This window comes from Galeopterus variegatus, unplaced genomic scaffold, assembly GCF_000696425.1.
Source record: "Galeopterus variegatus unplaced genomic scaffold, G_variegatus-3.0.2 Scaffold6, whole genome shotgun sequence".
NCBI classification, from domain to species: Eukaryota; Metazoa; Chordata; class Mammalia; order Dermoptera; family Cynocephalidae; genus Galeopterus; species Galeopterus variegatus.
The window spans coordinates 1,073,370-1,086,065 of record NW_007726117.1 but is presented as its reverse complement, the minus strand read 5'-3'; the positions used below and the strand labels follow the sequence as shown (position 1 = coordinate 1,086,065).

Genomic DNA, 12,696 nt, shown 5'->3' with positions numbered 1-12,696 from the left:
AAAGTTACAGAACTATTAAGTGGCAGAACTGAGAAGCTTACTCTAGTGGTCTGATTCTTAAACTTAGTTAGGTGAAGATATTAAGTTTAAAATAAAGCTTGCATTTAACTTTTAATATCTTTAAAAAAAATCACAACTTAGTTGCATTGCTACAAGCTTGGGCAAGGAAGCCCTTCTTCTTCTTTAGACTACCTTTCCAACTGAGAGTAGTCTCTATACCATTAGCTTCCAGTATCTGTTATGTTCAGTAAGATATCATTTGTCATAACTATTTTCCAACCAAGAGAATGATTATGCTCACCATATACAGATACTATAAAAAGTAAAGTTACAAGTTCAAATTCATTTTTCTAAAGATGATCATGCTTTTATCAATGAACTATAAAAAAGTTAAGTTTACAAGGCAATAACTAATCACCAACTTCCTCATTCAGTATTTTCAGTCCTTCCCATTATAGCTAAAATAGAGACACTGGCCAAATTCAGCTTAGCTATTTCAAAAGACTATTTCTGCTAAATTGTATCACCAGAGGGACTCTGAATATTTCAAGTCTTATTTAGTCATCATGACTTGGTCTTATGGCTTAGAAGAAGGTGTTTTACTACTTACGTCGATATTCAGCTCCAAGTCTCAACATCAGTCGGATGGGAAACACTTTAGCCCAAGGAGTTTCCCATTTCTGGATGAGAATCCCAAACAAATAAGGAGGGGTTGGGAGTACTAGGTCTTGCAGTGACTGGTAGGTAGATGTCACATATAGGAATCCACCATGTTCTTTACTGCCGAGGAAACTTTGACTAAAAAAGGAATGTCCCAAGTTGCCCACAACATTCCCTAAAACAAAAGAGTTCATTAATTACTTTCTATCAATAAATCAATCATATTTTAATAATCATTATTACTCATCATTGGGCTGGACACTACCAAACACTAATTCCCAACCTCTCACCATGAAAGACCCATGTTCGGAAAGTTTTTTTTAAAATGGCATTTATTAAATGAATATTTGTTTTCTAATTCTATCAGGGCTCTGGTGAACATTTTTTTTTTCCTTTCTGTCTTTTTTCGTGACCGGCAACGGATCGCAACCCTCAGTGTCGCGCCCGTACCGGACCGGGACCGGCAACAGGATCGCAACCCTCGATGTTGCGCCCGCACCTCGCTCAGCCAGTGAGTGGACGGTCTGTACGTGGGATCCGAACCCTCAGCGGGAGCGCTGTCGCACTCCCAAGCGGCGCACTGTAGCAGTGCGCCACCGGGCCGGCCCCTGGTGAACATTAAATAACTTATATTATCACACTGTAGAAGTGTGTCTAGCTTAAATCCATAAATACTGATGCCCTCCTTAGTGAAATTGTACATCTTTACTCTGTGAATTACTTTAGAGGTCTCAGGATAAGAATTATTGCCTCAAAGGTCATGTAAAAAATGTCCAGATTAGGTAACTCCTCTCACAGAGTTTATAATTTCATTGGGTGAACAAAGCCAACAAATGAACATAATGAATTAAGACAATAAGAACAGTTATGAGACACTAAGGGAAGGAGAGGACTTAAGGAGAAGGTAATACCACAGACAGGATTTACTCTTTGTAATTTTGGTTGAGACAAATATGAAACATAGATTAGCTTAGGGGTTATTTAAATTCACATTAAGCAAGTTTTTTTCTTTTAACTGCAAATGCTCTTTACTAAGCACATTACAATTCGGATACTATTATGAATAAAATATTAACAAATATACATCAGCCCTTCATTAAGAAGACATTTCCCTCAGTTTAGAATTCCAAAGGAACTTCCTGACAAGAGCTGCTCAATTACAGAACAGCAGACATGTTCACTAGACATGTATAAGCTTCCTTTGATACCTCTGAAAGCAATAAAACCAGATAAAGAAATCCCCACCAGAGAAGTTAATGCTTACTTTTCCTGAAAACTAGAGTTTGTTCATACAATGGTTATGAATCTTCAAGTCTGTGAGTAAAGTGGGAAGGTATACTGACAGCAGGATCCACGAGTGAAGGGAACACCTCTCCATTAAACTCAGACAAGCTTTGTGGCTGAAAACCATGTTCACCTTAACATTATCATCTACATTTTACATTTAAGATAGTACATTTAGGAATTTATGCTAATTTATATAGGTACATCTCTATGAGAATATTCAATGCAACAAATCCACTGAACTAATACCCCAAGACCTCTGAAGCATCCATTCAACTAAAATCAACACCAAATCTTACTTCTGAGCTTAAATGACCTGGCAGAGATGTCAAATGCTTTATTTCAATACTTTATAAAGTAATTTTACATGGCATTAATCAGCTGATCACTAGACCTGTGCCACTAGGTTAACAGGGCAGATACCACTTCCCTGAATTTTAGGGGTTTATTTTACAAATGAAAATATTGAAGCTTAAGAGTGGAAGTGAAGTGACTCTCAAAATACACAGAGTAAATAAGTGGCAAAGTATGACCTAGAATGCATCTTTTAATTTTCTAGTCTTTTCATATATCACACACTGTCTTTCAAAAATATATATAATAGTAATTTGCAATTTTCCATCTTAAATTTGGAAGTTAAACATTGTTTTCCAAATACTTACAAATAGCAATCTTTAAGTTCAATTCAAATATAACTTAAATATCTATGTGACAATAGCTTTAGAGCATATTTATCATTCCTCATATCAACTCAAATGGAACAATTTTCAAGAAATACTGATATTTCTAAACATTAAAATAACTAAAACTCAAGCAATCAAAAGAATTTAAATGGTCCCTTGGAGATCCCTGTAATGCAATAAACTGCAGTTAAGCATGAGTTCTTCATAAAAGGTCATTTACTCAGTTTAGAGCATCTGTGAGATTCACCATGTAACCTCAAAAAGCTCAAGAGACACTATATTACTTCTCATGGCTCAAAACATGGGATTTAGAGAAGACACAACTGAGTTCAAACCTGGGTTCAGCCACTTACAGTCTAAATGGGTGATACTGAGTAAATTACTAAGCCCTTAGTGCCTTTCAATTTCATACATAAAATGGAAACAATAATAGTATGAATCACACATAGTTGTGGTTAAGAAAAAATAAAATAGTGCACATAAAGTAATAAATACACTACCTAGCATGTATTAAGTGCTCAGTAAATGTTAGGTATTAGTCTCAAATCACCTCTTCATAAGAAATTCCGTATAACTTTCTCATCATCTGAAAAATTACCCTAAAGTAGCAATACCATGCTCCTTTACTAACAGAAGGATATGAAATAAATTTAATTTTTCAAAAGGTTCACAAAGTCTTGAAGAAGTAAAATAAAAATATAAACCATGAGTTAACATTCTTTGTCTAGAAAAACAAGACAAGCATATTGTTGATGATGGTGAAAACACAAATGAGGTTCCTTTTTTCCTTGAAAACATATTGGTTGGGAAACTTTTATTTTACAGATAAAAAAGTAACTTGCTTCAGAAATACTAATGATAATAAGCAGTGTAATTTTTGTGGCCATGAAAAATAATGGCATGCTACTAAAATCTGAAACTATTACTAGGACATTGACTGATAAAGCACATATTAATAAAATTCTCTAATACATAAAAACTTGACTGCCATTTATTCCACTAACATAACACCTATCATATTTTCATAAACTTTCTATTAATCATTTGCATATATTCTTTGAAAGATTACTTTTTTAAAAGCTGTTTTTCCCCCTCTTCTAATTTACCTGTAATTTTTCTTCTAAATACTTGTGTGGTAGAGAATGGACAAGAGATGGTAATCTAAAAATAGTCAAACTATATTTTTTCCCAAGTTAACAGTATGTATCTATATTCTTAGACTGAGATAAACTTACATGTTAAAAAATTAAAGCTCAAACCCAATTTTACTTAAGGCCTATAATTTAATTAAGTAATATGAAGTTATCAATAAAAATAAAATTCAAAGAAGATGAATGCAATTTATTAATAACATACAAATATTTATACATTTATACAGTGCCTTACAAATTTACATTGCCTTTTCCTAAATCCACATAAGAATGAAATTTAAAATAAATTCTGAGTTCATCTGGGTTAACCCAGGTATCCACAGGTTAAGGATACAAGATAAGAAAGACTTTAGTAGAATAGGTGACAAAAAGAGACAGTAAAACAAAAAAGAAAAATGATCTTTCAGAGACCCCAAATTATTGAAATTTTCCAAGTGACCTGTTTAACCGATCCATGGCATTTCTTTCTCTGGGGACCAGAAACACTGGGCCTCAGTAACACTCTCCGGCCAACCTAAGTAGTATGTTCCCATGTCTCCAAGTCTCAGTGAGAATAAGAAGTCAGGAATAATAAGAACAGTATTCTTATTAATAGAAGTGTTCTCTCAGGACTTCTTTCCTCCTGGTGCTTTTCCACCAAATGACAAAAAATGCTTCCTAGTGACATCATACCAACTCATTAAATCCTTCAACCCATAGTTTTTTATTAAGTGTCTCTGATATGTCAGACTGCTTGTTTAGGTATGGGTATAGATTTGAGCCAGACATAAAAATCTTGCCCTCATAGAGCTTACATTCTAAGGGAGAGAGACAAACAAAATAAATGCTTTCAAGAAAATAAGGTAATGTGACAGACTGAGGGTAGCAGAGTAGAAAAGACTTATTTAGCCAAGAGGGTCAGGTAAAATTCTCTGAAGAAACATTTGAGAACAGATCCACACAAAGAGAAGAAACCAGCCAATTAAGATCCAAAAGAACAACATTTCAGGTCAAAAGAGCAACAGCCATGAACTGGAGATGAGTTCAAAGGTCACAAAGATATCTGTGCAGCTAAAGCAAACTAAGGAGTAGTAAGAGATAAGAGATCTTTAGGGACTAGCTCATATAGGACCTGATAGGCCAAAGGACGGAAGCCCCTTGGAAGGTTTAAGGCAGCTTCAAATATGTCATCATACCCACCACCATGCCACAATGCTACATAAATGTGCACTCAATTCCCAGGGATGCCTCAGGAATAGTTGAGGAAAGATAAACAAATCTGCAAACACAGAATTGTAAATTGCATGAATTAAAAGGGACTAAAAAGTATTCAAGGGTAAAAATGATTTAACTTGCAAGGTTGAAAATATATACATTCTGTGCTTATAATCACCTTCTTGCTCTGCTCCAAAGTTAAATCTAAAAGTTGAAAATCAGTAACAGTGTAAACCATATTATGCCCATGTAAATTTAATCACTTCAAATTAATATTTCTCTTGAATTAATAATTTTATTGAAGAGAGAAATATTAAATTGGAAGACGGGACTAAAGAATGTACCCCAGGATTCAGCACAGAAAGGCAAAGAGATAAATTATACCAAAGAGCTGTTAGATATCAGGGATTGATTTCAGAGCGTCCAGCATCAAAAGGAGTTCCAAAAGAAGACATTGGAGGGAAGAAAGAGAAGTAATATCCGAAGAGACAATAACTAAAATTTTCCAAAGAACACAATGTATTCTCAGATCAAAGGTATTCTTTGAGTACTCAGCAGCAAAAATAAATCCACGTAGGGCCGGCCCGGTGGCGCACTCAGTAGAGTGCGGCGCTTGGGAGTGTGGCGGCGCTCCCGCCAAGGGTTCGGATCCCATATAGAGACCAGTCCGCTCACTGGTTGAGCGTGGTGTGGGCATGACACCGAGGGTTGCAATCCCGTTGCCGGTCACGAAAAAAGACAAAAAGGAAAAAAAAAATAAATCCACGTATATGTAGACATATAGACCAACGGAACAGAACAGAGTCCAGAAATATGAGGTTAATTAATATTCAAAAACAGTTTCTAGGCAATTCAATGGTGAAAAGAAAGTCTTTTTAACAAATGGTGCTAAAAGAAAAAAAAAATCTTCAAGCCTTACCTCGCTCACTGTACAAAAATTAACTCAAAATGGATCACAGATGTGTATGTAATAGCTACAAGTAGAAAACTTGAAGAAAAAATAGAAGAAAATATTGTGACTCTGGGTTAAGGCAAAGATTTCGTACGAAACTAAAAGTATAAACCATAAAAGAAAAACTGATAAACTGGATTTCACCAAAATTTAAACTTGCTCTCTGAAACAGTTAAGAAAATGAAAAGACAACCTATGGACTAGAATATAATATTTACAAAACATTATCTGATAAAGGAGTTGTATTCAAAATTTACAAAGTACTAAACACTCATTTAAGAAAACAACCCAATGTTTTTTTTTTTGGCAGTTGGTCTGTAACAGGGATCAAACCCTGGACCTTGGTGTTATCAACACCACACTCTAACCAACTGAGAAAACTGGCCAGCCCAACAACCCAATTTTTATTTATTTATTTTTCCATTTTTAAAAATATTGAAACATAATTGATTGTACATATCTGTGGGGTCCAGCATTGAATATCAGTACCTATGTGCAATATGTGATGCTCAGATCAGGATAATTAGTATACAGTGTAATCATTTTTTATGGCCCTTTACCAATTTCTTGCTAACCTTCCTTCCCCCCACTCCTCTCTCTTTTGCATCTCTGGTGGCCTCAGTTCTGTTCTCTCCTTTTGAAAGTTCAATGAATTAGGCTGGCCCGTGGCTCACTCGGTAGAGTGCGGTGCTGATAACACCAAGGCCACGGGTTCGGATCCTATATAGGGATGGCCAGTTTGCTCACTGGCTGAGCGTGGTGCTGACAACACCAAGCCAAGGGTTGAGAACCCCTTACCGGTCATCTTTTTAAAAAAAAAAAAAAGAAAGTTCAACGAATTATTGTGACTGTTGTATCTTTCTTTTTATTTCTTTAATTATTTTTAGATCCTATTTATGAGTGAGGATATGTGGTATTTCTCTTTCTGTGCCTGGCTTATTCTACTTAACATAATTTTCTCTAAGTTCATCCATGTTACTGCAAATGGCAGGATTTCATTCTTTTTTATGGCAGAGTGGTATTCCATTATGAATATATACCATATTTTCCTTATCCAGCTGTCCCTCGATGGAAATTTAGGTTGGTTCCAATTCTTTGCTATTGTAAATAGAGCTGCAATAAACATGGAAATGCAGGTATCCCTTTGACGGGATGATTTCCATTCTTTTGGGTATATATCTAACAGAAGGATTGGTAGATCATACGGCAATTCTAACTACAGTTGTTTGAGGAACCTCCATATTGCTTTCTATAATGGCTATACTAATTTATAGTCCCACCAACAGAGTAGGAGGGTTCCCCTTTCTCTGCATCCTCACCAGCATTTGTTATTCTCTGTCTTTTTGATAATAGCCAATCTAACTGGGGTGAAATGATATCTCAAAGTGGTTTTGATTTGCATTTCCCTGATGCTTAGTGATGTTGAGCATTTTTTCATGAGTCTGTTGGCCATTTGTACATCTTCCTCTGAGAAACGCCAGTTCAGCTCCTTTGCCCATTTTTTAATGGGGTTACTTGCTTTTCAATGTTCAGTTGAGTTCTTTGTATACTCTGGATATTAATCCCTTGTCAGATGTACAGTTTGCAATTATTTTGTCCCATTCTGTAGGTTGTCTTTCCACTCTGTTGATTGTTTCCTTTGCTGTGCAGAAGCTTTCTAGTTTGATATAATCACATTTGTTTATTTTTTTATTTTGTTGCCTGTGCTTTTGGGGTCTTATTCATAAAGTCTTTGTCCAGTCATACTTCTTGAAGTGTCTCTCCTATGTTTTCTTTTAGTAATTTTATAGTTTCAGGTCTTATATTTAAATCTTTAATCCATTTTGAATTGATTTTGGTATATGGCTAGAGGTACAGGCCTAGTTTCATTCTTCTACATATGGACGTCCAGTTTTCCCAGCACCATTTATTGAAGAGGCAGCCTTTTCCCCAATGTATGTTCTTGGTGCCTTTGTCGAAGATCAGTTGGCTGTAAGTATGTGGATTGATTTCTGGGTTCTGTATTCTGTTCCACTGGTCCAAGTATCTGTTTTTATGCCAGTACCATGCTGTTTAGGTTACTACAGCTTTGTAGTATAATTTGAAGTCAGTTAGTGTAGTGCCTCCGGCCTTATTTATTTTGCTTTGGCTTTGGCTGTTTGGGTCTTTTGTTGTAGCATATAAATGTTAGGATTATTTTGTCTATTTCTGTGAAGAATGTCACTGGTATTTTGTTGAATAACCCAATTTTTAAATGGGCAAAAGAAGAGATATGGATGGCAAATAAGTATATAAAAAAATGCTCAATATCATTAGTCATTAGATGCAAATTAAAACCACAATGAAATACCATTACATACCTATTAGAAAAGCAAAAAATTAAATTAAAAAAAAAAAAGGAAATACAAAGTGCTGGCAAGGATCCAGAACAACTGAAATTTTTAATGCATTGCAGGTACATCAAATTGCAGGTACATACAATGGAATACCACTCAGCAATAAAAGGAACAAACTATTGATACACACAACCATATGGATGAATCTGGAAAGCATTATGCTAAGTGAAATAAGCCAAACACAAAATGTGATTCTATTTATATGACTTTCTGAAAAATGTAAAACTACAGGCATAGAAATCAGATAGACAGCTGCCAGGGACGGAATAAGGGAGAGGATTGAATGCAAAGGGTCGTGAGGCAAGGTTTAGAGATGATGGAAATATCATATTTTGGTGGTGTTACATAACTGAATATGTTTGTCTAGACTCACCTTTTTTGTCAGGTGACAAAATTCACCTTTTTATATATCTAAAAAGTGAATTTTACTTTTTATAAATTATATCTCAATAAATCTGACTTTAAAAAAAACACACACCCCCACACACAGAATTTTAGCAGTGACTTGCAGAAAACCAAGGATAAAGAGAAAATCCTAAAAGCCACCAAAAAGAAAAGACAAAGAATTACCTATTAAAAATAAAAATACTGCAGCAGACACCAGAAGACAATGAGTAATATCATCAAAATACTTTCTAAGGTGAGGTATAAGGAAGAATATGGAGAAATGAGAAAGCAGGGAGGGAGGGAGGGAGGGAAGAGCGGAGGGAAGGACGAGGAAACTCTGTTAACACAGAATTTTATAACAAACTAATTATTCAAGAATGATGGCAAAAATTTTAAAAGAATTTAGATATACAAAGACTAAGGGCGTTTTACCAGCCACAGCCTCTACTAACAGAATAAAAAGAGGTATTTCAGCAAGAAATGCAAGTCCAGATGGAAACACAGGATATTGAAAACAGACATAGAAAAAATATTATGGCAAATATAATTAATAATTTTAATTGAGTTAAAATTAGTATTGATTTTTATATTGGTACTAAATTGAGTTAATAATTAGAAATACATAAAAACATTAATTTTTTTCTTTTACCAAAGGTAAAACAAACTAAGAATGGTGTGTATTAAATGAGTACATAAAGTATGTTAGGGTCTGTGTCATACCTGGGAGAAGGATAGAAATTCTGTGTGGCAGGCAGAATTCCGTCTGCCTCTTAGCATACATGCCTTGTTTAATTCTCACTCCTTGAGTGGAGGCAGCACCAATGAATATGATTGCTGCCATGATTAAGTTACTAATAAGCTGACTTTGAGTTCATCGAAAGGGATTGTGAGGGTGGGCCTGATGTAAACCCTTTAAATCTAAGTCTAGAGGTCAGAGACTCAAAGCAAACAGACACATTTCCACTGGCCTGGAAGAAAAGCAAACATCCATGTTGTAAACTATCTATGGAGCCACAAGGCAAGGAACTACGGGCAGCCTACAAGAGCCAAGAAGAGTCCCCAGATAACAGTTAGCAAGAAAAATGGGGAACTTCAAGGAAATGAATTCTGTTAATAACCAAATGAGCCTGGAAAAGGACCCTGAGCTCCAAATCAGAACTGCAGCGTAGGTGATGCTTTAATTACAGTCTTGAGGCACCCTGAGCTGGGATCCTAACCCATGGAAACTGAGATAATAAATTGTATTCTTTTAGGCTACTCAGTTTGTGGCTTAGAAATATAGCAATAGAAAACAACTCTGTGGGCCGGCCCGGTGGCGCACTGCTACAGTGCGCCGCTTGGGAAGCGCGGTGGCGCTCCCGCCGAGGGTTCGGATCCCACATACAGACCGGCCGCTCACTGGCTGAGCGAGGTGCAGGGAGCAACACCAAGGGTTGCATTTCCATTGCCGGTCCCGGACCGGTACGGGCGCAACACTGAGGGTTGTGATCCGTTGCCGGTCATGAAAAAAGACAAAAAGGAAAAAAAAAAAAAAAAAAAGAAAACAACTCTGTTAGGGCCGAGCCTGTGGTGCACTCGGGAGCGCAGTGGCGCTCCCGCCACGGGTTCGGATCCTATATAGGGATGACCGGTGCGCTCACAGCGCTCACTGGCTGAGTGTGGTGCGGCCAGTCTCAAAAAGGACAAAAAAAAAAAAACAACTGTTAGAAAAAGGTCAGGGTCAAGTATATGTATGTTAAAAAAAAAAATTAAAGGAATCCCCAAGAGAATACTAATATAATAGAAACTTGGGTAAAAGACATAAATAGGGATGTCACAGAAGACAAAATGTGCATGGCCAATAAATATTTGCATACATTCTCAGCCTCATTAATAATCAGTAAAATGCAAATCAAAATAAGATACTATTTGATACTCACAAGACTGGCAAAAATTAAAACTGATAATATCAAATGTTGGCAACTCTTAAACACTGGGGATGGGAAGAGTAGATATAAACTGGTCAATTACAGGGCCAGCCCGTGGCTCACTTGGGAGAGCGTGGTGCCGACAACACCAAGTCAAGGGTTAAAATCCCCTTACCGGTCATCTTTTAAAAAATAAAATAAAAAAATAAAAATAAATTTAAAAAACTGGTAAATTACTCTAAGAAATATTTTGACATCATCTAATAAAGTTGAAGATTTCCATATCTTACAAGCCCACAATTTTACTCCTAGGTGAAGATATTTATATATTTTAAACAGCATAGCATGCCTGGACAATAATAAACTGATAAGAACAGCAAACTGTTCATCAAAATTAACAAACTGTGGTATATTGATGTAATAAATATAAACCAGTATTAAATTATAGTGAAATATGTCAAGCTACTACCCTGATTATCTAAAATAGGATTTTTTTAATCTTTTTTTTTTTTTGGTGGCTGGCTGGTATGAGGATCTGAACCCTTGACCTTGGTGTTATAACACCATGCTCTGACCAACTGAGCTCACTGGCCAGCCCTAAAATAGGATTCTTAATAAAACATGTACTTAAAAAATGATATACTATTAATATATACAGAGAGGCTAATATAATGGAAAACATACTGGTCTGGAAGCTTTAGTCCTAATTCTGCCACCAACTAGGTCTGTGATTTATGCAAGCCATCAACACCTCTTAGGTCTCATTTTCCTCATCTAAAAAATGAAGAGTTTATATTAGATGATCTAAAATACTTTCTAGTCCCAATTTCTTTTTTTTTTTTTTTGTCTTTTTCGTGACCGTTAAGGGGATCGCAACCCTTGGTGTGGTGTCACCCGCACTACGCTCAGCCAGCGAGCGCACCGGTCATTCCTATATAGGATCCGAACCTGCGGCGGGAGCGTCGCTGAGCTCCCAGCGCCGCACTCTCCCGAGTGCGCCACAGGGCCGGCCCTCTAGTCCCAATTTCTGATGAGCTGTGAAATGATTCCTATTCAAAGAGAGACTCCTATCTCATTTATGCTTTTGAAATGTTATTTACTTAGATACACATATATATGTACATGTCCCCAACCTACACTACAGAAAATATCTTAAGATGGCTTAGATGGATGACCTTAGACTATCACTATTACCTTATAATCATTTCCAAGTAATTTTTGTTGTAGAAGTTCTGTATTTTAATAGTTCAGAATGGACTCTGATATATAACAACACTTTAAAAATGCATAACCATTTTTGCTAAACATACATTTTAATGACTTACACAAAATGATTCACATCCTTTCCTTACAAGTGTCTCCCAGGATTCCATCCATAGGCCTAGTCTCTTCACATTGGCCTATCCCATTCACAACCATAGTTTCAACTATTACAGAAAAGTTAGGTCTCTCAAGTCTGTATTTTAGCCTAGATCTATCTCCTAAAGTCCATATCCATATATTCATCTGCCATTTACATATTCCATCCAATGTCATTATTTCAAATTCAAAATTCAACAGTGAACAAAGAACTCATCTCCCTTTCCTCTGCCAAATCTTCTCCTCTTATTCTATTCACCATCTCAATGTATAAGGACAGGACACTCAGGCGCCCAAGCCAGAAATCTGAAGCCAATCTTCTCTTGTCCCCTCCAACTCCTCATATCCAATTAGTTACCAAATCCTACTGAACTGAAGCATCACATCTTTCATATCTCTCCAGTACTCTTTATTCTCACTGCCATTGCTTAGTTTAAGCCCTGATAATTTCTTAATTTCTTGCTGGATTCCTGTAACAGCTTCTTAAAAATCAATTTTATTGGGCCGGCCCGGTGGCGCACTGGATAGTGCGCCGCTTGGGAAGCGCGGCGGTGCTCCCGCCCGAGGGTTCGGATCCCACATACGGACCGGTTCCCGCTCACTGGCTGAGCGAGGCGTGGGAGCAACACCGAGGGTTGTGATCCCGTTGCCGGTCCCCGGTCCGGTACGGGGGCGACACTGAGGGTTGCGATCCGTTGCCGGACACGGAAAAAGACAAAAGACAAAAAAAAAAAAAAAAAAAAA

At 36.6% G+C, this 12,696-nt stretch overlaps 1 protein-coding gene across 3 annotated transcripts in view; it reads right to left on the bottom strand.

Moving 5' to 3' along the window:
• The window catches only part of ZFYVE9 (zinc finger, FYVE domain containing 9), a 121,065-nt gene that overhangs the window by 61,045 nt on the left and 47,324 nt on the right, over positions 1 to 12,696 (bottom strand). For all 3 annotated transcript variants that reach the window (XM_008577792.1, XM_008577860.1, XM_008577922.1), the window contains one exon: positions 611 to 835. In XM_008577792.1, the coding sequence (XP_008576014.1) occupies positions 611 to 835 (225 nt within the window). The remainder of the gene's footprint in view (positions 1 to 610; positions 836 to 12,696) is intronic.